General features: G+C 49.2%; 9 protein-coding genes across 9 annotated transcripts; 5 read left to right on the top strand and 4 right to left on the bottom strand.

The window, feature by feature from the left end:
• Positions 1 to 909: 909 nt before the first annotated feature.
• Positions 910 to 5,054, top strand: N7487_002326 (alpha/beta hydrolase; the record flags this gene model as incomplete). The annotated part of the gene is made up of 8 exons (XM_056870073.1): positions 910 to 1,016; positions 1,067 to 1,304; positions 1,352 to 1,408; positions 1,462 to 1,776; positions 1,829 to 2,153; positions 2,230 to 2,265; positions 2,319 to 2,448; positions 2,495 to 5,054. 8 exons carry the CDS (start codon positions 910 to 912, stop codon positions 5,052 to 5,054), a joined length of 3,768 nt encoding a protein of 1,255 aa, XP_056734857.1.
• Positions 5,055 to 5,422: 368 nt separating this feature from the next.
• Positions 5,423 to 5,623, top strand: N7487_002325 (uncharacterized protein; the record flags this gene model as incomplete). Its single annotated transcript, XM_056870072.1, has 1 exon — positions 5,423 to 5,623. One exon carries the CDS (start codon positions 5,423 to 5,425, stop codon positions 5,621 to 5,623), a length of 201 nt encoding a protein of 66 aa, XP_056734856.1.
• Positions 5,624 to 6,085: 462 nt separating this feature from the next.
• Positions 6,086 to 6,592, bottom strand: N7487_002324 (uncharacterized protein; the record flags this gene model as incomplete). Its single annotated transcript, XM_056870071.1, has 2 exons — positions 6,086 to 6,389; positions 6,438 to 6,592. 2 exons carry the CDS (start codon positions 6,590 to 6,592, stop codon positions 6,128 to 6,130), a joined length of 417 nt encoding a protein of 138 aa, XP_056734855.1. The 3' UTR covers positions 6,086 to 6,127.
• A 4,509-nt stretch (positions 6,593 to 11,101) lies between these two features.
• Positions 11,102 to 13,229, top strand: N7487_002323 (putative RNA binding protein Ligatin/Tma64; the record flags this gene model as incomplete). Its single annotated transcript, XM_056870070.1, has 3 exons — positions 11,102 to 11,122; positions 11,213 to 12,050; positions 12,145 to 13,229. The coding sequence occupies 3 exons, from the start codon at positions 11,102 to 11,104 to the stop codon at positions 13,227 to 13,229; spliced, it is 1,944 nt and encodes a 647-aa protein (XP_056734854.1).
• A 274-nt stretch (positions 13,230 to 13,503) lies between these two features.
• Positions 13,504 to 13,950, bottom strand: N7487_002322 (uncharacterized protein; the record flags this gene model as incomplete). The annotated part of the gene is made up of 1 exon (XM_056870069.1): positions 13,504 to 13,950. One exon carries the CDS (start codon positions 13,948 to 13,950, stop codon positions 13,504 to 13,506), a length of 447 nt encoding a protein of 148 aa, XP_056734853.1.
• An 887-nt stretch (positions 13,951 to 14,837) lies between these two features.
• On the bottom strand, positions 14,838 to 16,208 carry N7487_002321 (AA9 family lytic polysaccharide monooxygenase; the record flags this gene model as incomplete). The annotated part of the gene is made up of 1 exon (XM_056870068.1): positions 14,838 to 16,208. One exon carries the CDS (start codon positions 16,206 to 16,208, stop codon positions 14,838 to 14,840), a length of 1,371 nt encoding a protein of 456 aa, XP_056734852.1.
• A 3,193-nt stretch (positions 16,209 to 19,401) lies between these two features.
• On the top strand, positions 19,402 to 23,667 carry N7487_002320 (putative membrane-tethered transcription factor (SPT23); the record flags this gene model as incomplete). Its single annotated transcript, XM_056870067.1, has 3 exons — positions 19,402 to 20,004; positions 20,058 to 23,465; positions 23,536 to 23,667. The coding sequence occupies 3 exons, from the start codon at positions 19,402 to 19,404 to the stop codon at positions 23,665 to 23,667; spliced, it is 4,143 nt and encodes a 1,380-aa protein (XP_056734851.1).
• Positions 23,668 to 24,101: 434 nt separating this feature from the next.
• N7487_002319 (aspartate aminotransferase family protein) lies at positions 24,102 to 25,461 on the bottom strand (the record flags this gene model as incomplete). Its single annotated transcript, XM_056870066.1, has 2 exons — positions 24,102 to 25,212; positions 25,274 to 25,461. The coding sequence occupies 2 exons, from the start codon at positions 25,459 to 25,461 to the stop codon at positions 24,102 to 24,104; spliced, it is 1,299 nt and encodes a 432-aa protein (XP_056734850.1).
• Positions 25,462 to 26,472: 1,011 nt separating this feature from the next.
• On the top strand, positions 26,473 to 27,379 carry N7487_002318 (wax synthase family protein; the record flags this gene model as incomplete). Its single annotated transcript, XM_056870065.1, has 2 exons — positions 26,473 to 26,819; positions 26,881 to 27,379. 2 exons carry the CDS (start codon positions 26,473 to 26,475, stop codon positions 27,377 to 27,379), a joined length of 846 nt encoding a protein of 281 aa, XP_056734849.1.
• Positions 27,380 to 27,524: the final 145 nt, after the last annotated feature.

The raw sequence follows: 27,524 nt of genomic DNA, 5'->3' as shown, positions 1-27,524 counted from the left end.
ATTTTTAGATCTAGTATCTGGTCAAAATCTGTCATCTTCCAAGGCGCACCAAGGGGGTGTGTTAGGCGCTTAGCACGGTTATAGCCTAACGTAAATCACCCATGGAAAGCTTTTGAGACCATATAAATCTATGCATCTCTAGTTTTTAGGCGGTCTCCCTGGCTATGAAAATGAAGCTTTTCATACTACGTACAAAGTCTAGTTCAAACCACCCCATGAAGTGGAGATGTCTGATTTTATATGGCATGAAAAGCTTCATTTTTCCTCTACCTATGGCTATCAGAACCAGGATACATTATTAAGGGCTGTAAACAAACCTTGGAAGGTTATACATTACCGTCTTTATATAAACTTAAAAAGACATCTAAAAAGAACAACCAAGATCTGCATAAGCGGTTGACTATTCTTGTAGTGCCTCCAGGAGTAGGTTTTCTGTCAGGCCAAAATAAAGCACTCAGGCATCACTTGCGACTTTGGGCCCCCGTCGATCTGCGACCCGCCCGTCCACCCATCCACGGCGGTCGAAGTTTACCTTAAAATTTATTCACATCTCCAGGGCTTCACACCTAATTTAAAGACTTTTTTTTTGGCAATCTTTTTGTTCTTCATTCATGTGGCCATGTTTGAGTAGTGAAAAATAGACACAGCTACTTCAGCCCCTCTAGGGCTGAAGTGCAAGGCGCAGCAAGGCGAATCATATGCAACGAAAAAGCGCCCTTCAGGCATGGCCAAGTGACTACGGGGTACTCTAACTAAAGGTATCGCAATGGGGGGTTTCTCCATGGCGATATCTTCCATTCCAGTGTCTTTTTATTCCAATCTAAATATCTTCGCTTTGATCTAATACGCAAGACGTTGAATTAGATCCCGTCAACAAAAGTACCTGGCCTCCTTTGGCGCATAGCCAGAATGGGGTTTCTTTGGCGACGACGGGTTCCAGCCGCAAACCAGGATAATTCAAAAACCTTCCCGACCGGTATCAAACTATTATACGCCCCAGATAATGGAGAAATCGAGTACGTACCTTCTTGGGTCCGAAACGGAATCCCCTAACATTCCCCTTTAGCATCATCTTCATCCACGGTCTTACCGGCGATCGCGATGCGACGTGGACTGCTAGTGACGCGACCGACCCCTGGCCCAAAACCCTCCTACCACCTGCAATTCCGACAGCCCGCGTCCTTACATTTGGATACGATGCAAATGTTGCCGACTGGAAAGGAGTTGTGTCGCAGAGTCGCATCGCCAACCACGCGGGGAACCTGCTAACAGCTCTGTCAACGTACCGAGAGAACGACGACACGGTAGGACATCCAGTTCTGCAGATACGAGAGCATACTAATATCTACAGAATGAACGACCGATCATATTTGTCTGTCATAGCTTAGGAGGATTGGTCTGCGAGGATGTAAGATCGGCACCCCGCTTTGGTTGTGTGAGCTGCTCTAACATCCTAGATAGGCCTTGCTCGCATCCAACCAACGCCCAGAGCGACACCTCAGTAATATCCTCCATTCCACCTGCGGTATTATCTTTCTCGGCACACCTCATCATGGATCTGGCCTTGCTAGATGGGCTGAGGCCTTGTCCCGCTCCATCGGCCTCGTCAAAAAGACGAATTCCAAAATAGTCGGTGTCCTCAAACGTGATTCAGAGGTGCTTGCGCGAATTCAAGACGGCTTTCACACAATGGTCAAGGCACGAAGTGCACACAGTTTGCCGCCGATTGAAATCACTTGCTTCTACGAAGAAATGCCTTTGCCGGGTATTGGTTTAGTGGGTAAAGCAAATCCAGGATCATCCCTGAATACTAACGTCGAGGCAATAGGTTGTGCCACAGGATTCGGCAATCCTGCCAGGCTACATCCCGATCGGAATCCACGGCAATCATATGGATATGACCAAATTCGCCAGTTCGGCCGACCCTGGGCTTTTGGCGGTTTGTGGAGAGATGAGACGGTGGATTAAAGACCTAAAGACAAGCAGCAAATACCATTCGAATCAACCACAGGCGGGCTCTACTCTGGATGAGCAGCCGGGTTCCGCCAAGCAGTACGGTGAAAACAATCGTCAGTACAATACCTCCGGGGGCATGCGGCAAATTGAGGCCAGTTCTTACTATGAGGTCCATGGTGATCAGCATCAGCAATTCGGTACAGTCCCCCTACGGATGATAGCCCAGGAAACCCGGGATAGATAGATACGAGCTGAGATTAACGTGGAGAATAGTACACAATCATTTTGAAGCCAAGGAAATCGCGAAGTGTCCGTCTTGTCTACCCCAGGAAATTCCTAGTATCTAACATTCTTTTCTTAAGCCTATTATGTGATCCCCTTCCCCCGAAACGAGGATATGGTCGACCGCACCGCTATCATCGCCAAGCTCAACCCCTTCTTTCAGTCCACTGAATCCCATAGCGCTGCCCTTTGGGGTCTCGGCGGATCCGGGTAAGGTTTATTACGCTCGCATAGATAGGCTAGCTAACGATAGAAGGAAAACCCAGGTAGCGCTTGAACTCGCCTGGCGCCAAAGTCAAAGCAAGGACCCTGTGTGTTCCGTCTTTTGGGTCCATGCCGATAACCAGGCGACGTTCACTCAGGATTACAAGGCTATCGCGGGCAAGCTAGGCCTCCCAGACGATCTCGACGGTGAAAAGCTTCTCACAGCAGTGCGCGACCGTATTGAGAGCCAGCCACGATGGCTGCTTGTTCTCGACAATGCCGACGATCTAGCAGTCTTCGGTGTTAGCCGGAGAGAGGAATCCGCGGAGAAACTCTCAAGCCTAGCCAGCTACGTACCAAAAGGTGCTAGCGGAAAGGTGCTGTGGACAAGCCGCGATGAACAGATCGTTGGTACCCTTGTCGGTGCGCAGTGTGGTATCCAAGTCGGCCGTATGAGTACTGACGAGGCGATCCGTCTCCTTGGAAATTTGAAGAACGGTCAAGGCGAGGCAAGCAGTGAAGAAGACAGCGACGCAAGAAAATTGCTTGAAGAGCTCCAGTGGCTACCACTAGCCATTTCACAGGCCGGTGCATTTATGAGGCGAAGATCAATGCCAGTACGGCAGTATCTATCTCGACTATTAGAAGGACAGGAGCGATGGCGGATCCTCAAAGCGGAGCAGTTCGATCGGCACCGACGGCCTGATGTTCCGAACAGTGTTTTAGAGACGTGGAGCATATCCGTCGAGCGCATCCGGGAGGAAGACGAACTGGCGTATAGGATCCTCCAGGTCATTGCGTACGTCAACAACCAAAACATCCCGATCGAGCTTATGGCGGCAGTGGATACTCTGGGCAACGAGGGACAGGAGCCTTGGTCATATGAGAGCCAAGACCTATTCATGGAATCTATCACGCGGCTAAGAGAGTTTTCATTTCTCAGTGTACGTGAGGGAAAAGATGGGACTGTGCAGCAGTACGACATACATAAACTTGTACAAGAGGCTACACGATACGGGCTCAGTGTGAGGAGCACTGAAAACGCGGCATACTTCCCAAATGTGGCGCTCCAGATTGTGGCAAGCCTCTTTCCTGATTCGAACCCTAAGACGTGGCGAAAATGTGAGAAGTACGTTACCCATGCGGTGGAATTGGGCAAGTGGGCAGAGGTCTGTAAGAGGGGGAGAGAGGTATCGGATCTTTTGACCCAGGTTTCGGGGTATTTCTACGACTGTGGTAGGTGGATAGATAAGCAGCCGGTCGATGAGAGGGCGTACGAACTACGGCAGCAGGTACTCGGTGAGGAACATCCCGACACGATCCAGAGTTTAGCAAACCTTGCGTCTACCTACCACGCACAGGGCCGGTATAGCGAGGCCGAGCCGATGGACGTCAAGGCCCTAGCCCTACGGCAGCAGGTGCTCGGCGAGGAACATCCCGATACGATCCAGAGTTTAGCAAACCTTGCGGCTACCTACCACGCACAGGGCTGGTATAGCAAGGCCGAGCCGATAGACGTCAAGGCCCTAGCCCTACGGCAGCAGGTGCTCGGCGAGGAACATCCCGACACAATCCAGAGTTTAGCAGACCTTGCGTCTACCTACCACGCACAGGGCTGGTATAGCGAGGCCGAGCCGATAGAGGTTAAGGCCCTAGCCCTACGGCAGCAGGTACTCGGCGAGGAACATCCCCACACGATCCAGAGTTTAGCAGACCTTGCGTCTACCTACTCCGCACAGGGCCGGTATAGCGAGGCCGAGATGATAGAGGTTAAGGCCCTAGCCCTACGGCAGCAGGTGCTCGGCGAGGAACATCCCGATACGATCGAGAGTTTAGCAAACCTTGCGGCTACCTACTACGCACAGGGCTGGTATAGCAAGGCCGAGCCGATAGAGGTTAAGGCCCTAGCCCTACGGCAGCAGGTACTCGGCGAGGAACATCCCGATACGATCCGGAGTTTAGCAAACCTTGCGTCTACCTACCACGCACAGGGCCGGTATAGCGAGGCCGAGCCGATGGGGGTCAAGGCCCTAGCCCTACGGCAGCAGGTGCTCGGCGAGGAACATCCCGATACGATCCGGAGTTTAGCAAACCTTGCGTCTACCTACCACAAACAGGGCCGGTATAGCGAGGCCGAGCCGATGGAGGTCAAGGCCCTAGCCCTACGGCAGCAGGTGCTCGGCGAGGAACATCCCGATACGATCCGGAGTTTAGCAAACCTTGCGTCTACCTACCACGAACAGGGCCGGTATAGCGAGGCCGAGCCGATGGAGGTCAAAGCCCTAGCCCTACGGCAGCAGGTGCTCGGCGAGGAACATCCCGATACGATCCAGAGTTTAGCAAACCTTGCGGTTACCTACTACGAACAGGGCCGGTATAGCGAGGCCGAGACGATGGAGGTCAAGGCCCTAGCCCTACGGCAGCAGGTGCTCGGCGAGGAATATCCCGACACCATCTGGAGTTTAGGAAACCTTGCGACCACCTACTCCACGCAGGGCCGGTATAAGGAGGTTAAGACGATGCGGGCCCAGGCCTTGGAGCTACAAGAGCAGGCCAAGGCCTCGGAGGTACAGAAGCAAGTTCTCCGTAGTAAGGATGCCGATGCAACTTAGGGTGCATTTGCAACCTACGGTACCAGACCGTGCGGGATGTGCTGCTTGAACACCCGACGTTTGATAACTGAAAAGGCAGATGGTCAATGAACTGGGGGGGATGTGGTGGGCCAATGGCCTCAGGGGACGATGAGATACGTGTCGCATTACATGGCCAAAATGTGATTTCTGGGGCAGCATCAGTCAGTGAGCTTGAGTGCCATGGCAACGGAAGGGAATACCAATGCGACTGTTAGTGAGAGTTATGCGCAAAGAAAACAATCACCAAGCAGGCACCGAGAAGTGAGAGGCCGACGGAACACCGCACAGAGAATAGCCACTGGTCCATTCCATCCTCCTCAACATCAGTATTAAGCAACCAATAAACAATGACGGCCGTCGATATCAAAAGCGAGGGGGATGGCGATGTACCATGGTGGATGCAAAACCCGGATGTGTTCAGTTCCCAGACTTGGAAGCAATGTTGGCGCAGGTGCGTGCAGAAAGCGATTCTGGTGGTGTGGGACTTCGGTGATGCGAGAAAGCCGGAGGGGATGAGCAGGGGCTTGAGGATGCAGAGTCGATGGTGAAGGGGAGGGGGCCATTGCATGAGGCAGTGATGACAATACATATAAGCTGTGTCACTCCTGGAAATGTATGCGAATTTCCCGCATAGACATAACATGTACTTCCAGAAGGGATAGTTCTCCGTGTCAACCAATTTATGTTTCATCAAGGAAATCTCGGCCAGGGTTAGTATCCGACTCCGTAGCCAAGCACGGTACGGAGCACGTTGGCAATCCTGAAAAGCACATGAGGAGACTAGCAAAGTTTGGACGAGAGAGAAAGCTTGAAGGCTCACCGAGCAACTGGACTTACCTCCCTGCGTTCCTCGCCATATGAAGAGGGGAACGCTCGAGGCTGTATGCTCTCAGGCATACGGGTCCATTCACCTTCAACAGTTACCAGATAGTTCTTTCAGTGGGGACTAACTGGTAGCAAGTTCCGTCTACGAGGTTTTGTCCCAGGAATATCTCATTCATATTTCCCACGTGGCTATAGGATAGAAAAAGTATCTCTCCAACTAACATCCTCTACTCGAGGGTGTTGTTAAGAATGACCTGGACTTTGTGGAAATCAGGCCACTCCGATAGCTTTTCAATCCTCTTCCCATCCTCCGTCATGGTGAGCACGAAGACATAATCAGTGCCATATGGGCCAGTTTCCAATTCTCCCTTGCTACTGCAAAGCATCGTCACTGTCCTTTTATCTGCATCCGTGTACATCTCGTGGATGGTAATTTTGAACGATTTCAAAAGCTTAAAGAAAGCTGCCGCCCTTTCGTATGTTCGAAATCTGAAGCTGCATCAGCACAAGATCTCTTTGGAGAGTTTTACGACTTACTGTTCCTTGGTCATTGGGAAGACCCCCTCGGTGTCTGGGTGGAGAGTATAGTATATGTCATCAGTCCACCGTGAAACAACATTGTCCAGCGAGCGACTTTCTAGATCTGAGATCCAGCCAGCGGCGGTTTCTTCGAGAGTTGCTTTGAGTGACATCGTTGAGAAGGAGGATAGCAGGTTGTGATGAAATAAGTTGACTGATAATTTCAAACATCTACGCCCGCCTCACTCTTCTGCTTCTTATACTTTGCTTTTTGTAACGACACGTGCATACTTGCATCTTGGCACGGTGTGATATTTGACCGAGTGCAAAGTACCCCTAGCCATGATAAGGGTCAATCAAAGACTATTGTTCGGTACTAGACTTCAATATATTGCCGTAGAGGTGATATAGAAACATATGTCCTCTTGATTGGCCTATTTCAATTTGTCACCAGTCTCCTGGAACCGCTTTTGGAAGTCTACCCGGGCCGGAATCCGGAATCTTTCACTCCCGAAGCTCCCCGATCCGAGGCCCCCTATGCCTGCCCCATCATCTGATTGTGACAACCCTAAGACATCATGTAAATTCCGCTGAAATACCTAGGTAGGAATACTTGATTACCAAGCGTACTCCGTATATCTGATGGCTATGCTAAGATAGTGTGGCCCACTTCCATTATACATGCACACACTGTTGAGCGAAAATCTTTAAGAGAGGCGAATCGAACAAGGTATTTTGTGGCCCGAAAGGCCACACCCGTTGCTTACAAGTATTACATCGGCTAAGCCATCACATTCCTTACGTTTGTTGGATTGGTTTACCTCCTTAACAGACAATGGGGCAAAACTTGGAAAGCAGAAGACTTGTTTCAGCAAGAGTTGTCCATTCGAGAGACTTGTCAAGATGGCGAATCAATTGACTTCGATCGCAACAGGCACGTTCGAGCTGTGAGGATGGATTCCAGAGGGCTTTGCACCTCTAGCTTGCGGTGTTTCATTTGTATACGTCGCCCGAGGTGGAACACTGCTCACTAGCTGTGCCAATTCCAATTATCTAAAATGTCTCAGGATGTATAGATCACGGATTCTGAGCCTAAGGCACTCCAAGCTCCGCTTAATGTTAGCTCGGGTGAACTTGTATTGCCTGAAATCACAGGCAAAGGTGAAATGAAGAATAACCCAGAAGAAGTGACTGGGCAGTGAAAGAAAAGAGACTGTCATCTCTATATACCTCCTTTTCAACTTCGCCATCCCCTCCTCATCCTCTCCCATCTCGTTTTGTATCGATTCAGGGGTGCTAGTCACAAAAAGGGCCCTTGCGTTCATGATCTTTCGAAACAAAAAAGAGGTCACAGACGGTGAGCTGTATCCCAATTACATACATTACGTATGTTTTTCACTAATCTGTCCCAGCTCACCACGCCCTCTAAAGACACACCAGTAGTTTCACCGAGCCTTTTGGCACTCGTCCATATCTTCGTTGACGAGGCTCACTTCCCCTTGCATTCCTCTTTTACTGCCTTGTGAATACATTCCACTCTAACAGATGATACAACCCGCGAGGGGGGAAAAACTCCACTCAGAATTATATGGCATAGATGCGGCGATGTTGAGACCATGATATTAAAATATGGGGGTACTTGACGTTCTATTGTGCCATTTTCACCTGCTCGCCCACGATGGCTCACACTCAGCTCGAGTTTTGGAAGAGCGAACCCGAAGTCTGATGACTTGCGGGAGCTCGTAAAGAGCTTGCAGCAAAGCTTCATAGATGCTAGTTCCTGGAAATGCGGGCAGGTATTTATCGAGCCAGTCCCGTGCGGTCGAGTGTAGGGGTTTAATGTATCGAATAGCACTTGCAGAAGCCAACCCCAAGTCCCAGTTTAGGGAATCCACAACACGTACTCCTACTCCTCCTCCCTCTCCCGATATATCATCCATATCACCATTTACCATTGCGACATGGGAAGTTGGCCTTTTTTGACCCTGGGTCAGCCATTTATTGACCATTGCACCAATAAAGTTGTTAAATGGCTCAGGACAAAAGAGGGTGTCCCGGCTTTGGTGAAACCCTTCATTAAAAAGGAATAAGCGCCAGTGGAAATACTTCTCCAAGTAAAGGAGGCTCCGGAAGAGCTTACCAGGTCCCTCAATAAAGAGGGGGGCGGGATTAAAGAACAGTTGGTGCGCCAGGCAGCCAGGCAAGTCGCCCTAGAGAACGTGGTTAAGGAGATGGGACCGCTAGTAATTACTTGCAAGGCTTGTTCTGGAAGAGTATAGTACCTGTTTTTTACATGCCCCAGTAATATGTTTTTAATTCGGTGAAGGGGGAGTGGTCGTCGGTGATAAAAAAGGAGTATCATAGATCACCTAATCCAAGATATTTTATCACAACAACCAAAGAATCGCTCGTACGAAAGGCAGTTTGGAAACCATATATTTTGATTTTGGGAGCAAACCATTGAATGCGAGGACTCGCTCCGTCCTCCAATTCCTTGGTCTCAGCATTTATACTCTCATACATAAGCTAACTAATGATCGAAGGAAATGAATGCTCGTAGAATTGGGAAAACGTTTACATTCAGACTATACTGATAGCTAGGCTGAGAATGGGACACTAAAGATGTCTAGGTGTAGCCATAATCTAGGCAAGACCGTCCTGATAGGTGCCAGGTCCCAACGAGAGTCATCGTTCTCTGTGGTGAGCTCTCTCTTCATGACCATACTGACACAATGCTTTATTCTCCAGAGGTTGCTAGTTATTTAAAACCCTTGATGTAGGTGCTGTCCAGTCCTGCGCCGTGCTGGCTCACTAGTTCCGTGAAAATGAAAACGGCATTTGCAACATTTTTATCCTTATGGCCAGCTCAGTGATAGCTCGATGGGAGTTTCCGTTCTCTTGGTGTAATCGCTGTGTTTCTTGGCCATTCATCTGATCGCGAGTGTTCTCTAGAGTGGCTCGAGAGCGCATATCGTTGTATCGTGGGGGAACTGACTCCATTATCTTTCGGCGTTTGAACTTTCTCATCGGATGCCAGATTCTCCATTCCTCTTGCTCGTGTCATCAGTTCAGCTAGGGTGTGATGCGGCCGGGGGCTGGCCATTTCATGGGGCCCCGCAACTCGTCCGACCTAGCGTTTAGATCTTCTAGCATCTAAGTCTGGTGCGGATCGTCGTATGATCCATTTCGTAAGAATGAGAGCTATTTTATGACCGACCTCTTTTAGTTGAAAGTCAAAATCTGTGTTGCATTTGTCGCAGTTGCCTCTAGACGGAGGCATCTATTTCTTTGAAATGTATGTTGAAAGCATTGACTTCACAATATCCAAATACTCCCGGTGAGATAAATGTTCACAGATCCAAAAGAAATGTGGCGGCGATCGAGGCAAGGGCGATTGTAAATGTTTGGGCACAAACAGGTCCATCCTTCGGTTATCCACAATCAGAATGTCTTCGATTCGTAGGTAAAGACCTTTTTTCTCTACGTGACTCCGTGCTTCGATCAAAAATAAAGTGATTGACTCGGGATGTTCTCTGACCTAGGTGTGGTATAGTGATTCAGTGCCAAGACCATACTGAGCGCCATAATAAAGCCATCTTATCACCGACCGAAGTTTATCGGGGTAAATCCTGCGCCTACTCCAAAGCAGGATCTTATGGATGTGCGATATAATCCCATCCCTGTACGATTCATATTGATACACACATGGAGGGCGAGAAGGCCACTCCAACCAAAAAGACTTCACAAACCATTCTGGCCCGTCGAACTTATGAAGAACATCGCAAGGGTAACAAAGGAAATGGTTTGGGAGATCGCGTACAATTCGATCCAACACTACTAGCCTGGACCCCTCTGTTGGCGGAATAAGTTTTCTTTTGCGACTGAAGGCACCGAAGAGTCGAGGATTGCACACGGAGAGACAAAGGATATCTTCAAGTTTGTGCAGGTTCGATATTGATAGTATGAGTTCCACAGGAAGGCCGTTCAAGGTGTGGGGTTTCGGAATCGCGAACTAGGTGGTTGATTCCAATTCAATTTACTGGAGCTCTCGTATGGGTTTGAGGCTATTCATGGCCATTTTTGATGCGCTCGAACCGTTGGAATGTGTAAATCCTTGTTGTATGGTCAGGCAGAACTGGCCGTGGAATATCATGGTCAGGTTACCAGCCAGTAACCTTCAATGTTCGATGATCCTCCCGTGTTCCAGATAAAATACAACCGTCAACGTTGTAGGTGACTGAACTCGCAAGCTCCAGGAAATTTTCTTGAGAACAGCAAATCGGAATGGGCGAAACAAGATATTGTAGTGAAAGGCTCAGACTGACGTTGGAAGACGAAGTCTCACGGTGAGATAAATTAAAGATGAAAGATGTGTTGGAGATGACGTAGTTATAAAAAGAGATCATTCAATTAGAGATGATACAAACAACATACTACTACCTAGCTAATTGTAGAGAATCCTAGGTATACGTAGTACGTAGGTATATTCATGCGCCAAATGCTCCGAAACCTTGGAAGTCAGTTCTTTTCCTCTTCGGGCGATGTGGAGACCTCAGGGAGATTCTTTGTTCGCACGTCACCTCTTGACTCTTAACACCTTCTCACTCTCCAGCGCTTCAGTTCGCCTTGTTTGAAGTCAACTATACTCTGTGTTTGTAGCTTACAGCTACAATCTTGCAATTATGTTCAAAAAGAAGCCTACGGTAAATGATCTCTGCCCCGCACTACCCCTCCAAGCTTTGCTGGGTTTACAACACTCCCACTTCAAAGGACTCTATACTAATACAGAATAGATCAAAAACCTCTCTCCACTGCGATCTTCTGATCGTAGGAAGATTGCCGACCAAATTATTGAAGATTACCAGATCCCTGTCACCTCAAACCCCACCAAAGCAGACTCGTCCGAGCCCAGCACAGCATCTGCCCCCGCCTTAAGCCTCACATCGATCCGAAATGCCCTCCTGCCCGATAACACTCAGACTGCCCGTTTTACAACTACCGCTGGTCCAGACCTTCGCGAACTTCAAGGGATCGTATATGTTGGCACACATCCCGACGGCGATGAGCGGGTGCTATGGTTCAAGCTAGAACACGGCCCGGGGGCCGACAAACGACTATACCCCACTGTCTACACATTATGGCACAACCCGAACTTAGTTCCATTACTCTATACTCCAGAGTTTGTGATGGGAAAGCTCCATAGTGGAGCTGACTTAATGACACCGGGCCTCGCAAATGAACCTCCATTCCCCGAAAGGGCGGTCAAGGGCGCCGTTATCGCGGTCGCGAGTGTGGACAGACATACAGTGCCACTTTTTGTAGGCATCTGTGAGATCGATGTTTCAGCATTGGGAGAGGTGCAAGGCACAAAGGGCCATGCGGTTCGTGGATTGCATTGGGAGGGTGATGAACTTTGGGCGTGGAGCTCTGCATCACTGCCCGGTCGTCCAGCTCCGGAGTACTTGGAGGGCTGGGACGAGGATGAAACTGAAAGTGTTGAAGAACAAATGGGGGAGTTGAGAATTGAGGACGATGGGGTTACAACCGCCACGGGGGACATTGACGCACCAAGCAATGACCCAACCACGTCAGAAGAGCCCGTAACAGAGGAGGAGGCACCCACAACAGAGCGTGAGTTATCCACACCTCCCTTCTTTATCCGCCAGTAGTTGGAACCAGCAGTTGGATTTTGAAAAGAAACCAACCAAGTACTGACAAATAATAGAAATTGACGAGGCGTTCGTTAATGCTTTTGTCTACGCCCTCTACAAGCTCAAGCAGGATAATCCATCAGCAACGGACCATGGCCTTCCACTGCCAATCACAGCTTCGGCATTAATCGCCAACTTCACCACTCCTTATCTTCCTGTGTACACCCCCCAACAGGCTCAGCATTACAACATCAAAAAGACCAGTTGGAAGAACGTCAAAAAGTTCATGAAACATCTGGACAAATCGAAACTTGTCAAGACCAAGGAGCGTAACGGCCAAGAGACCGTCATTTTGGATGTCGACTTTGCGGACCATCGTGTCGAGCGATTTGTACCATATAGACTGCCTTCACCGCGTGCCTTGGAGAACAGTAAAGCGGCTGCACCTGAAGGCAAGAAGTCGGCTGCGCCGGATGGCTCCGACCCTTCGGTGGGTCAGACGATTACTGTGCAAAGTCTATATCGGCCATCAGGAAAACTGGTGCCAACCATTTTCCCTGCCCTCGCTGCCAGCGACACAAACAACTTTTACAAATACTCCGAAGTATCCAGTCACTTGGATCAATATCTTGAATCCCAAAATCCACCGATCATCTCAAAAGAAAACCGGCGCATCATAACCCTCAACCCATTCCTTGCGAATACCATCTTCAATTCATCATCAACCGAGGATAAAGGGACACTTGCACGCGGGAAGGTCACTCGCGATGGTCTCTTTAAGCGACTCATGGATGATAAAACACTACTATCGCCGTACCATGTGATTTTGAAGACCGGTCAAACTATTGCAGACGTCAAGCCAAAAGCGGGCACCGCACCGAAGGTCCATGTCACTCTCGAGAAGCGGACAGGTTCTAAGACCGTTACCAAAGTCATGACTCTGGAGGTCTTTGGCATTATTCCCAGTCTGTTGGCACAAGAGCTACAGAAGAAGTGTGCCGGTAGCACTAGTGTCACACAGGCTACTGGTGCTCCAAAGGGAGTCATGGAAGTTTTGGTTCAGGGCGACCAGCGAAAGGCCATTGAGACGGCCCTTGTTCGCCGTGGACTCAAGCCGCAAATGATCGAGGTTGTGGATAAAACCAAAAAGAAGAAATGATCGCCACGCAAAAGACCATTTGTTCATATTACTGCTACATAGAGAGGACCTTTCTTGTACAAAAGAAAAATCAAGCATGCAGCATACTGCTAGAAATGAACAAAAACACTCATGATGAGATGGATTAGACTACCTTCCTAGATTACATAGACCAGCTCATCGCCACAAAACCACCCAAATCGCAAGAAACCGAGTTATTTCCACCCAGCATTAAAATAACCATCACTGTCGCTTCAATTCCTCGTCATGGCTCTCTCTGTTTCATTCGTCAATTTCAATTCGCTCTCGTCGCCTTGCCTTCCATTACCATCGCCATCCCTACGGACCCCCTTGTCTCCGTAATATTCACATCACTAGAATCAACAGCCTCCCAGATATCATCTTGAAACAAGTACTGCATCAAAGCTTCTTCCGTGCGACAGGTTCCATCCGCCATGAGCGTATCGATTCTGTGGACCAGATCATATGTAACGAAGATCGCCCCGCCTCTCGAGTCTACCACCAGTGCTTCTAGTCTCTGGCGTTCCGCGTCTGTAAGACGACTCGCATGGCCCGGGTTATCGGTGTAGATTTCTGTGTGCCGTGTAGTATCTGCACGAGGTGTATTATCTGGTCGATGCTGTGTGGACCCGCGTATGGTGATGATAGTAGGTTGAGTGCTTGATCCTGGGATGGATGCACTGCTGCTTTCAGCTCTGCTAGTATCCTCCGGGGTTGACATTGTAGATTTTTCTTGGTGCCGGTGGCTTTCTTGATGAGGGTATCAAATTAATTGGAAATGGTGGGTTTCCTTTTTCGCTAGTGCAGATGGAATTGATCGCATGGCAGAGGAGACTGAGGTCGAAAAATGACCCGAGAGTTTGTACAGCGCATGATTTCGTTGCTTTCCACGTGCCCCCACGCTGCCTTGTACTCCAGGACTTTGTTGGTATATAACATGTTTCATTTGCAGGGTCTATACTACTTGAGATTACGATAGTCTAAGTGAGTTTGGGGGTTACGATTCTCTGCCAGACTAGAAGCCTTACAATAAAGATATCTAAACCTGGTGCGGGCAGTATGAGGGCTCTCTTTCTTATCAAAAAGATCCGTTCATTGTACTGAAATTTGCAACAGGCTGCTGGGGGTATCGAATTTGATGTTTGCGGTCTTTTGGGTATTTAATCCACGAAATACACATTCCTTATAGTACAGCAGTCTCACGCGACCCAAATTCGCGATCTAAATATCTATATCGAAAGCTTTAGGGAGTGGGTAATCTGTGTGGCTTTATGTTCAGAGGTCGGTTCGGTGTCAGAGCCTTATATTACGCTTTCATCTACAAGGTCATAAAATTGAGCAGTCCAAAGATTCCATTCGTCAAGGTAAAGTAGAGGAAAAGACCAAAGCAGGCCTATCGTCTCCTATATGCAAAATGCAGGAGGAAAGAGAATATAAAAGAAATCCGTGACGCGGTGTTGTTACAATCAGTTCCAGTCGAACAATCGACAAGAAGACAGGATACCCGATCCAAGTTTCACAGACGTTCAGTAACAAGCTTCACACCGAGAAGAGAGAAATGGATGTAAGACATCCACAACTATAAGTCCACCATGTGGGGCGAACATTTCAGTGAGACAGGGCACGGGCGTGCACCTTGCTGTCAGAGACAAGCCACTTCAGGGTGGAGCGGATAACCTCGAGGAGCTTCTCGGCGCTCAGGGAGCTGAGGTAAGAGGAGTAATCGCTGGAGCTGGAGCTGGAGCCGGAGCTGGAGCTGGAGCTGGAGCTGGCGGCAGCGGTGGGGGCAGCAGTAGCAGTGGCGCTGGCACTGGCGCTAGACTCGGAGCCATCACCACCGGAGGCGGGGGTGGTGCTCTGGGCAGACTGACCGCTAGCGGTGGAAGTGATGGAGACGCTGTCGGCGGGGGAGCTGGCAGTCTGTGTATCAGGCTCGTCAGTATACTGAGGAGCAGAAGAAGCAGTGGAAGTGGCAGTCTCAGTGACGGTGGAAGGAGCCTCGGTGGGCTCGGAACCAGGCTCACTAGCAGTGTAGGTTGAGGCAGCAGACGTGGGAGCAGACGAAGGGGTGGGGGTGCCACTGGGGGTGAAGGTGCGGGTGCGGGTGAGGTGGCGCGAAGAGCTCTGGATAGGAGAAGCACTCACGGTTGAGGCAGCAGTAGGCGCGGCAGTGGTAGCAGGAGCAGTGGTGGCGGCAGCGGTGGTGGTGGCGGAGCCGGATGAAGAGCCGGAGGCGGCGCCGGTGTACAGAGCGGGACCGGGGATGTCGTAGGAGTCCAGCGAGGTGTAGATGCTGATCTTGATGCCGGGGTCGGTGGCCTTGTAGAGGGCTGTGCCGAGGACGCCGTCAGGAGCGTCGCTGCCGCCGCCGGTGACCTTCAGGTTGATACACTGGGGGTAGTTCTGGGCACCGTTCTCCTCGCCGGCAGAGTGCAGGGCGATGATCTCGTGACGGAGAACGTAGTTTCCAGCGGCGATGGCGCTGGGGATGGTGACAGTAGCGCTGTTGTTGTTGGCAATGAGCTCGTCGGATGCCCACTTGCCGGGGACGTTGCTGTCGTCGATCAGACCAGCCTCGGCGATCTTGAAGAACTTGAGGGTGGTCTTGTCGACCTTGGAGCAGTCGCCATTGCAGTTGGCCATGTAAGTGATGACCGGGCCGTGGTGGCTCTCGGGCCACTCGGTCCACTGCAGCTCAACCTTACCACCGGCCTTAACCTCGGCGGAGATCGCACCAGGGGTGGCCTCCTTGTGGCAAATAATGTCAGAGCTAGCGTAGCTGCTGCCGTCGACGAAGCCGAGGTCGGTAGCCTTCTCAGCCCATCCGATGTTGGCGGGCACCTCCGACATGTAGTTGTAGCTGTTCACGAGGAAGCCGCCGTGGTAAGTACCATCAACAACAGCACCCGACACGTAACCGTGGCCAGCGACCATGGCGGCCGAGCTAAGCAGGAGACCAGTAATCTTGGAGATAGACATCTTGAAGAAGTTGGATAAAAACGCACAGCGTTTTAGTTGGAAAAGATCGAAGTATCAAAGGTGATCGAGGAAAAAAGAATGAAAAGGGGACTTCAGTCAATGAAGTCAACCCAAAAAAGAGAATGAATGGTACTAGACCTTGAAATGAATGGAATACAGAGGATAGATGAGAAATATCCAGTGGCCCGGATGCCAGGGCCTTATATATGTACGTTCCTCGCTGGCATAATTCCCATTTCGACAAAAGCGGCAGCACTCCGTTGCCAAGAAACACGTATCGCAGCGGAGATCACCCAAGCTCGACGGAGGTTTCTAGCATAGGACGTATAGGACAAGGATTCCACTCTGTGAGTGCAGCCATAGGTGGAGAATTGTGTGCGACCGAGACATCTGCATCTAGGAGGTGACAGATAGATGAGGAACATGGTTTTCAAAGCGCCAGATGTTCCCGGAGCTGCACTAGCGCACAACCGTAATTAACCTATGCTCCATCAGGATGAACAAGGGCGGAGGGAGTTTGACGGTGTCTCATATTTTCTAGTTAGGGCTGTCGATCGGGGGCGGTTGTCTGTGACAGTCCGAGTTTCAACCCCTTAAAGTGACGATATCTCCGCCTTTCCAACTTTTTTAGGCAAGTTTTTGTTCTGTTTCGGAGAAACCTCGTTAAATTCTGACGCTTCAGAGAAACTTTGGAGAATGTGATATCCCACAATGCCTTCTGGCAGGTCGTCAAGTATATCTACTAGGGAGTACTATGTTGTATGCTGAAATTGGTATGTTGAAAAAATAATAAACCTGACCAACTTCAACAGCTAATGGTTTTTTTAAATAAAAAAACCAACATGCTTTGAACAATGTTCCAGGCTTTGAGATAGCCATTGTTTGCCCCTTCGAACCCCAGGGGTCGTTACTCCGTAACGCCTCTGCGCTTAGAGAAATTCTGAAACACTCCACCTGCATGTCCGTCTCCTGCATGATAGGGTCCAGCTGTCCACGAAAATATCCAACGGTCCATGTTCAGCGCTTCTGTCAGATCTAAATTGCAATATAAATTGTAAAGGCGCTAAAACTACTCAGTACAAGGAAGTAATGAAGTTGTTCAAGTCACATGGAAATCACGTTATTCCAGAGTCGACGCTTCTCACCGGAGTCCGGACCATCCTTTTCTCAATTACAATGTTGTAAATTGATTGGGGCTTTTGACCAACCACATTGGCCTCGGGAAACATTTCTCAAATTGATTATTGAACCGTGAGCCTGGTAATTAGCCGGAAGTTTCGATGTGAGTCTAGATCAACACTAGCCAGTTTCAGCTGTGGGATTGCCCGAGGAACTACATAGGTCCCCATATATGCAGGCCCGTTCATTTCCAGGGCAGATATCTTTGGCTGATAAAATCCTGATAGACAGTCAATCGGTTCCACGGTGTATATTTGAAGAAGATAGACTATCCGATGTGCATGGAGGCTCTAGCTCGTGGCAAGCTCACCAACACTTGGAAGTGTTGGTGGAGTGCTCAGTGCACTAGCAAACTGTAAATACCAGGTATCTTTTGTACGTAGTTGACATATAAAAGATACATATTGGCAGCGTACGCATAAACTAGCCCTGGAAGTAAAAGAAAAATAGACAAACGAAATTATAATGTATCTCTAGTATAATAGATCCAGTGCTAAGAGTATTTTAGATATATATACAAGTAAGTGTAAGAGTACCTTGAACAGCACCACATATATATTTTAAACCGTGACCTGAACCAATCTCTCACTTCAAGTAAACTCGATACTCGATAATTCTTATCAAGGTTGATAGTAAATAATTGGGATTTTATTTGAAGTATATATATATATTCCTATATTTTCCCCAGCTAGTTTGAGGATCAAGAAAATTGAGGTTATGCTGTATGTTTATGTACCTTGTAGGTATATGCAGTTGCTTAGAAAAAAAAAAATCCAATTTCACAATTTGCTAGCAGTGCCCCCCACCAACATAAAATTATATATATATGCCATGTTGAGAGGTGTTCGCAGTACAACCTTGCCCAGAGTCTTTTGCCATGGTGAGTCCGACAATCACCACCTTCAGGTGCATCATAGTGGCACCTGCATTAGTGTTTTGATACGATATCGCAGTAAGCAACACACCTACCTAGGTAGCTACAACTGATAGCTAGGCCTGCACGTTATCAAGAAGTGTTACACTAACAAAGCGAGAGTAGAACATAGCTGATAAGCGGGGTGTCACAATCTCCTTTGCGAGGCATGATAACCCGAAGTGTCTGTGTGCGTTTGGCACAGGCCTCCATACGTTATCCTCTTATGCATGTATGGAGTGCGAAGTACTTTTCATCACTTCAAGTATACGGCCTCGGTGGTCAGTCCGGAGGGTGCTCCCTAGTAACTATTTTAGTACTATTTTAGTACTATGTAGGAGGAATTCGGTGTCACAAAGCAAGAAGAGCTTGGTCATACAAAGTCTTTCAAAGCTTCTAAGGACTACTCCGCAGAACAGAGCTCAAAGCCGATACTCAGACCCTCTCCCGCTTGTCAGACGGGAGAAGTAGGATCAACAGCAAATCAAAGCGATGGAAGATATGGGGAAGGTGGGCGTATGCTGTATACTGTATTGGTCACCGCTTTGTGAGGCCTGAGGTGTCTATTTTGAATACAAATATCTCTAGGGCTATGATTTGGAATATAAAACATTTCTAAAGAAACATGCATGTTATTATTCATTATTCAAATCAAATCAAATCAAATTACTTGAATTAAATTCAATATTTCAGTCATTCAACTTCAGTATAAACTCAAGTAAAACCGTTGATTACGTTTGTTGAGGTTCTGCCGGCCTGGATCGGCACTCACAGTTTTCCCGCTCCCCTTTCCTCCAGGATAATCCGCAAGGCAGCGACTCAACACCTTCAAATCTCACCTTTCTAAGGGCCATGGTATCGGAGACTGGTCCTGGTTTAAACTGTGACAAGACTTGATTGTCATACTTTTGAATCCCTATCTCTGAGATTCTCTTCTCGACACGCGACCGAAGCGTCATATTGAATTGTTGTGAAGGTGGCTGTTGACGGTTGAGATCGACTGCGACTTACAAGAATCAGGAACGGGGAAAAAAAGAACGAAGCATGGTATCAGCGCAGGCACCCTTTTCGCCCTCTTTTTCCGCCCTGGATCCTATCATCATGGACGACGACATGGACTTTTTGGACCCCACAAAACTCGAGATGTCAACTGAAAATGCTGGGGGAGACTTTGACGACCTATTCGCTCGAGCCACAACGTCCCGTCCGAACGGTGCCTCGGGGCCTTCGAAGCCATACCAAGACCGAAACCTCCTGAGGCAGCCGACTCTTGCCGCGGACTCGCCAGCCGAATCGCCAGATGATTCGGGTCGCAGTTCTTCCTCCGAATCGCCGCGGAACCACCTGCGACAAACATCGGTCGCTTCGACAAACTCCGCAGCGCATAGTGAGAATCCTTTAGCTTCTACTAGTTACCCGTCGGAGGACTGGATGCGCCCGGAATTATCGTCAGTTAAGGAGGAGTCGCCGTTCAATATTGATCCCTCGTTTCCGATGGATGGCGGGTTCTCTATGGATCCTGACCTGGAGGTCAGCAACAAGGCAATGGATGCAGCCTTTGATTTTGAAAGTGCAGCGAGTAGCCCTAGTCCATTGAAGACGGACACGGGGTCACTCCCAAGACCGCCAAAGCGCTCAAAATCCCAGCTCTGGAGTCCTTCGAGCAATCACGCTGGGTTGACGTCCATCGATGCTGTGCCTTCGGTGAGTCATTCGAACAGCTCCATTGTTTTCCGCACAATGCTAACAGATCATAGGTTCATGCCCCGGGGTCTCCGTTCTTCGCTTTTGGACTCAACGGCCAATCGCCCTACTCAACCACAATGCCTCAAGATATGGACAGAGCGGCTCCGCAATGGGGCGGGCAGTCTCCTTCATCACTTCTAGAAGAAAGCTTCGGAGGCATCAACATGAATCGCCAGTCCCCTCTTCACGCCTCGCTATCACCCGCCATGAACTTCGGCTCACCCGCACCATACCAATTCCCTGTCAACTTCGCTTCCTCCCCAGCCCAACCTCAAGTGAATACCCAATCTCTACAACCTGTTCTCACTGTGCATCCAACTTCCCTTAAATCCCGCGTTGAGACTCAAATTCCGATCCGATTAACCCTCTCCCCGCTACCTACCGGCGTCAAGAAACTCCGCCTTCCCTCGCACACTATCTCGAAACTCAAATTCCTTGCTCCTCCTGCTACCGAACCTAGCAGCGATACCCTTCAATTGTATACAAGTCTGGTATGCACAAGCGCCATGCAAGACAGAGAAAAGATCAAGCGGGCATTTGCACGAACAAGGGGTGATCACTACCAAGCAACATCGGATGACGAACGTCCATTAGACGGAGGTGATGTGAAAATCTGCAGCGGATGTATACAGCGAGAACGGAAACGTGCGTCACGGAAGAAACAAAGGAAGCCCGAGGAGGATGAATTGTTTCAGAAGGATGAAGAGAAGCGTGTCATTGTCTTCAATACCAGCGAGATCAAGGAATGGACCGAACCAGCAAAGAACTCCAGCAGTGGTTACGGCGATAGATCATCAGTTCCACCAGGATCAATGCAAGTGGAATTGCCGATGCGGATTGCATGCTATTGCCGACACCAAAATGAGAAGCTCGGGTTCCAGGTTATATTCACTGTGAAGGATCATCTGGACAACGTGGTCGCGCAGGCTATCACAAATTCGATTATGATAACGGACGACCACAAGACGCAGGCTCCATCAGCGCCTGCACCGACTGGCCCTTCGCCATCCCTCGCAGATGGGACACAAGTACCGGGAGTTGGAGTGTTTCCCTCAGGCCAAAACCCCGAGAACGGACAAAGTTCTCTCGGTACACCTCATTCGCCAACTGATCTGCAGGGTCTTCAACAAAGGTTCAATTCACAATATCAGCTTACGCCCAGTTCATTTGCAGCACCGGGCTCAACAAATGGAGCGCATGTGGCTCAATCGTCCAGGAGCCTGTCTCGAGGAGCATCCCCATCGGATTTCCAAGGGCCACAAAGCAAACGACGCAAACACAGTAGCTCTGGAAGGCTTCCGTCGGAACTGACGATGACACGACTCGAGACACCTCAGTCATCGGCAGCGGCCATGAACAATGCTGCACAACTTGCGGCTGCTCGTGGATTCGCTTCACCAAGTGAACGACCATTCGTAAACCCGTCCGCCATGTCAGGTCAATATGGAAATGGTCCGCCCACTCCAAACCAGAACAATGATAACAACCCATTCTTCAACCCGACTCCCGCCCAGCGACAAAGTTTAGATAGCCTGGCTGGGGGAGCAGTGGCGTCGACGCCCAACTCCGCCCATCCTAGTCGTCCGGGGACACCAGGTGGCTCGAATCGCAACGGCTTCCACGATCCAAATATTCCCATGGGACTTGGCGCGAATTCCTCAAGCCAGGTTTGGCCTCCCCTCAACAATACTCCTAATCGATTGCCGTCAGTTATTCACAAGTTGGTGCCTGCCGAGGGTTCCATCACAGGAGGTACTGAGGTTACGTTGTTGGGCAGCGGATTTTATCCTGGCATGGAGGTTGTTTTCGGTGATACCTTGGCTACTACAACCACCTTCTGGGGTGACAAGTGCCTCAACTGCTTGACCCCTCCCGCTCTTCAACCAGGATTGGTATCTGTGGTATTTAAACATGAGCACCCGACATTTGGCCAAGTCCAGCAGTCTCAACCCCTCATGCCCAAACAGCAACTGTTCTTCCGCTATGTGGATGATCGTGAGCTTCAGATGTATCGTTTGGCACTGAACATTCTTGGTCAGAAATTGGGCAGCCAAGCGGACGCGTTCCACACAGCCCAACAGATCATGGGAAGCGATCCAAACGCATTCTTCAACATGCAGGCAGACATGCAAGGTAACTCCTCTGGGGGTCAGCAACGCCAAGTACCAGGTCTTGAAAACCAAGGCAAACTCGGCGATCTCGACTCCAAGATGCTGACCTACTTGGAATTCATCGACTTGGATAACAGTCCCCGGCCACCGCGGTATAACTCTCGCAACACGACCGGCCAGAGCCTTCTTCACTTTGCGGCATCGTTGGGACTGACGAGATTTGTTGCGGGTCTTTTGGCTCGAGGTGCAAACCCCGATGTGCAAGACAACACGGGCAATGCGCCAATGCATCTGGCCGCACTCAATGGTCATGCTCATATTGTCCACCGCTTACGTCTGACGGGCGCCAATCCCAACACTCGGAGTGTACGAGGTTTCACTGCTGCAGACCTAGCGACAACTCTTCCCGCGCACCAAGCTGCATTGCTTCCGTCTCGGCACTACCGGTCCCGCAGTGTTGGGTCCCTCACATCGCGCCGCCGGCAAAGCAGCTCAGCCTCGCTCAGCTCGATGTGGGAAGTGTCTTCCGCTTCTGGATCTCTTGGTCACGCTGTTGATGACTCAGAGGATATGGACTCAGAGGAGGAAACTACCGACGATTCCGACTCGGAGCCTCTCCAGTTCAGCTCTTCTCGTCGGTCTAGTATACACCAAGATGTCAACCCGCCAATTATGGACAATAGCGAACCATCAGTCGCACCCGGAGATGCTCAAGGCTTTGCCCCGCCAGCACCTCTTGTCGCGTGGCGTGACCACCTGGCTCTTCAAATTAATCAATTCCAGCAGAGCGTGGCTAATGCCTTCCCCAATCTCCCGGCTCTCCCTCCGATGCCTCCAATGCCCGCGATACCCGCGATACCCGCGATGCCCGCCCTCCAAGACTACCAAGGGCAAGGAATGATGCGCCGCATAACCAACCTCGTCCCCCACCGACCTGCTGCTCGAGATGGCTGGTGGGATTACCTGAAGGGCACCTCGGCACCCAATCCCAACCAACCACCTTCATACGATGAGCTATTCCCACACCCGGACGCCACCGATGAGTCCGACATGAAGAAGTCCAGTTTGCTCCGTGCCGCAACAGAGGCAGCTATCGACCAACACTTTGAGGCCCAGAGCAGTGCTGCTGCTGCGGCGGCCGCTTCGGTTTCGGCTTCGGCTTCCCTCGTTCAAGTCGAGAAGGATGATATCAAGGACATCACAATCGGGCGCAATGTCATCTCGCGCGAGCAACAAAAGCATCTCCGAGAGCAACAGGCTCGACGAATGAAAGGTCTAGGCAGCGACCGAAACCTCTACTTCATCTGGGTAAGTAAATGACCATGCTCACCGGCTTCGTTTCTCCTTCAATCTAGAACACAGCTAACATCATTCCTAGATTCCTCTTCTTATTCTCGTTGTTTGCGCCTGGGGTCGAAACTACGCTCCCGGGATTTGGCAAGGCGTCACGGACAGCTTTGAATTTGTGAAAGCTCGCTATACACAGCCGGCTGTGGAACTGGGCATTTAGAGCATTTTCTTCTCTTTCTTTCTTTCTTTCTTTTTTCTCTGGTCACATATTTCTACGGTGTTCTTCCTAAGCGAGTGAAGCTTCCCTATTATACGACGCACTAACTGTCGGGTTTCTGTCTTTTTTCCTTATTTTTGTGCATAATGACGCGGCATGACTATCTATCTAGAATCCGCATGATTGAGTCTTACTGTCCTTCCATGTAATTTTCTAACTTCAATATTATGACGATTGTCTCTAAGCCGTTGCTGTTGCAGTTACATTGAGAATCGGTCCGCCACTCAGGTATGCAGTGCTATACCTACATGCCTAATGTGCATATGCATTGTGTTCCACATCTCCATGGACCACATCCGAATAGAATTCTTGGAATATCTGCTTTCTTCATTTGTACCTTTTTAGGCCCAGTATCAAGATACCATGCATATAATGTACTAAACTACAACCAAGGGCCTATACCTCTTGCAAAACTCCTCGACAGCTTCAACAAACGCATCGAGATCCGTGGTAGACATAGCGATGTTCAAGGTGATTGTTCCTCGACTCTGCACCCAGAACCCTGCATTCACCATTTCCACCCAGAAAAGCTGCTTGAGATCTGTAGCCTCAACCGCAGCAACATCGTCTCGACAAGTGATCTGCTCCGCGCGAAGTCCTGTCTCAGTGGCGTGAACGCACATAAGAGAACCATGGCCAGTAACACAGAACTTGGATCCCGCAAAGACCTGTTTCAAGCGCTGACGCAAGTCATCGCCTTGGGCATTGAATGATTGAGCAACCTCAGCTGTATAAACTTCAGAGAGTCCCGCATATCCAGAGTGCAGCATCAATGTGTTATTCTGGAATGTGCCAGAGTGTACTAAAGCCCCGGGCGTGAGAGGGTTGAAAACATCCATGATATCTTGTCGGCCACCGAAAGCCCCGAATGGCAAGCCTCCACCTAGATACTTGCCCAAAGTGATGAGATCTGGTTTGATCCCGAACAACTCTTTCAATCCTCCCGGTGCCAACCGGGATGTCATCACCTCATCCAGAATCGTCAACGCGCCCGCTTTCTCGCTCTCTTCGCGGATTGTTCGTAGGAACTCGGGCGATCCAGAAATGAACCCGCCAGCCCCCTGGATCCCCTCTAGAATGACAGCAGCAATGTCATTGTTTTGGGAAAACGCTTCCTGGACACCTTTGGAATCGTTGTATTGTAGTAGTACCCAATCCGCCTGGTCAATGTTGTTTTCCGCGATGTTACCCCCAAAGGACAGCACGCTACCATGATAAGCTCCGCGGAAGACGATGATCTTACGACGGCCGGTGAATTTCCTGGCTGCAGCAAGACAGTGGATGTTTGCTTCTGTTCCGGAGTTTGTAAACCGGACCCGTTCGAGACTAAACCGCTCACACAGCAACGATGCATATCGCTGCTCGTAGACATTTGTCGCTCCCAGATTTAATCCGACATTCTGGATGGTTTCTGTCAATACCTTTTGCAGCGTCGGGTTAGAATGACCATATAAACCTGCGGATAGTTCGCCGACTAGATCAAAATACCTGGAAAGAATTGTTAGTTGAGACGCTCTCGAGGGCCGTATTGATGTATTGATGTATTTACTTGTTTCCATCCTCATCCCATAATTCGGAACCTTCGCCCTTGCGCATGAAAACTGGGAATGGTGCTGTGTGCAGCAACGTGCGGGTATTTCCTCCCGGTAGGCTTTCGAGAGATAGCTTATGCAGGCGTTGGGATTCAGGATGGCGCTCGATAAATCGAGTCACGGCATCGCGAAGAGCTGAGTCCATTTTTGATATGGCGTGATGGTTCAAAAGTCCTTGGATATTACGCACGTCGGTTATATACTATGGTTGTATATGAGCGGGGAAATCCCGAGTGCGTTCTGGATTGTCCGTTTAATAGTAACTTTTTGATAGATATGTTATCAAATCAGCTGCTATATCATGCCATAGAATACTATCTCAATGGGGCAAGTCTAAGCATTTGATTTCCTTTCAAGAATGAACCAAGAGCGGGGTATATATTATTAGTGAATCCCTTATCATTTCCACTAGTCATCACGGAGACAGCCCTGGAGATCACTACATATATAGTTATAGATCGGAACATGTATGCGCTGGAGAATAATTAACAAGGAACCCTTGTGTATTAATAAAGCATCAATTTTATATCGAGGAGCCGTGAATATGAATAATATAGAAGCGTAGATCTATTTTGCCGTCTCGTATTTATCGCTCGCCGTAAGGGGCCCACGCAGCCCAATACTGGGATTTCTATGCAAATCATGAAAAAATAAGAAACGATCGCCCCTTTTTTTAAACAAAATCATATCTTCAACAATATCAACCCAAATTAAGGAGGCGTTTCCCCTTTTGCTCGGGGATAGGCGAACTATGTTAACCTCTTCCAACATTCTGAAAATTCTATTTCTCTATGCCGCCCAATGCCTTATACCCGCAACTCTCCTAATCGCAACTCCAAAACAATCTATTCTTCGGTATCTGTCAATTCCATGCTCTATCTTCATTGTATATCGAGCTATACCGGTGGCCACAGCGCTAGGCCCAGGATTCGTATGGTGTGAATGCGGTCGCTTATTCATAACCATCGCCTTCCAATGCCTAAACTTGCTCCTCATCAACCCCAAGGATAGCAATGATTTGCCTTTTGGGGATAGCCAGGGCTTTGTAGCTCGAATTTATGCCGCAACTCGGTTCTTTACTGACCCTCGTGGGATCAACACTCCCTGGAAGATTAAAAACGCCCCTCCACAGCCAGCATATTATAAACGACGTAATATGAACACGCCTCCTCGTGGTCGGTTTTTGGTTCGCCAAACAGCCATTGTTGTTTGGCAATATCTAGCTTTGGATGTCTTTGCCACTCTTGGGTTGCAACAGGCATTGGAGCAAGAGAAAATTGGGATGTTGCCGCCAGTGCCTCAATGGGATATCTCAACCGAACAATGGATTGAACGTATCATCTCAAACATCATGGCTGGATTTGTGGTGAGCCGAATTCTCATCGATTTCCACCATCGTGTCTTTTCGATCATCCTTGTGGGACTTGGACTCGACACGCCTGAAAATTGTCCTCCATTGTACGGAAGGGCGCTGGATGCCGATACAGTACGGGGCTTCTGGGGGTAAGCTTATTCACGGCAAATTATTTGGAGACGGGGTATTATACTGACATCGATCTCGTAGGAAATTCTGGCACCAATTGCTGCAAAACCCCCTGACCTCTGTCAGCGCTTTCATCACACAAGATATATTGGGTCTAACGCCAAGGTCCTTCGTGCAGCGGTACATGAATGTTTTTGTTGTTTTCTTCTGCTCAGGCGGGTTGCATCTTATCCTCGATATTGTGCAGGGGATCCCACCACAGGAATCTGGCGCCATGTTATTCTTCGTCACGGCACCTCTAGGCCTCATGATTGAAGACGTCATAAAAGCACTTTGGAAATATTTTTCGAAGTCTAATGGACAAAGCCAAAAACTCCCTAAACCGCTGTGGCAAAGGGCTCTTGGCCTAACCTGGTCTATGGCATGGCTAGGTTTCACCTCAACTGGGTTCTTCTACCCACAGGTGGTGAGGCCAGAAAACCAGGTCCTGGTTCCTTTTTCTGTGGCAGGCCAGATTGGACTGCCTATACTGGTAGGGGGTTGTTTTGGTTGGTGGTGCTGTGCTAGCAAAGGTGTTTGAGGTTGAGGTGTGAGGTCATCGGGTATAGATCTGAGAACATGCTGGGATGAAGTTTTCTGTTGAGTTGAGATAGATGTTTAGATAAGAACAAAAGTATATATATTTAATTACACATAAACTCGAAATAAATATGTATATTTATCTG

Source organism: Penicillium crustosum, assembly GCF_028827405.1.
Source record: "Penicillium crustosum strain IBT 35664 chromosome Unknown utg000001l_segment0_segment0, whole genome shotgun sequence".
NCBI classification, from domain to species: domain Eukaryota; kingdom Fungi; phylum Ascomycota; class Eurotiomycetes; order Eurotiales; family Aspergillaceae; genus Penicillium; species Penicillium crustosum.
The sequence above is the reverse complement of the archived record's forward strand: the minus strand, read 5'-3'. Positions and strand labels throughout refer to the sequence as shown.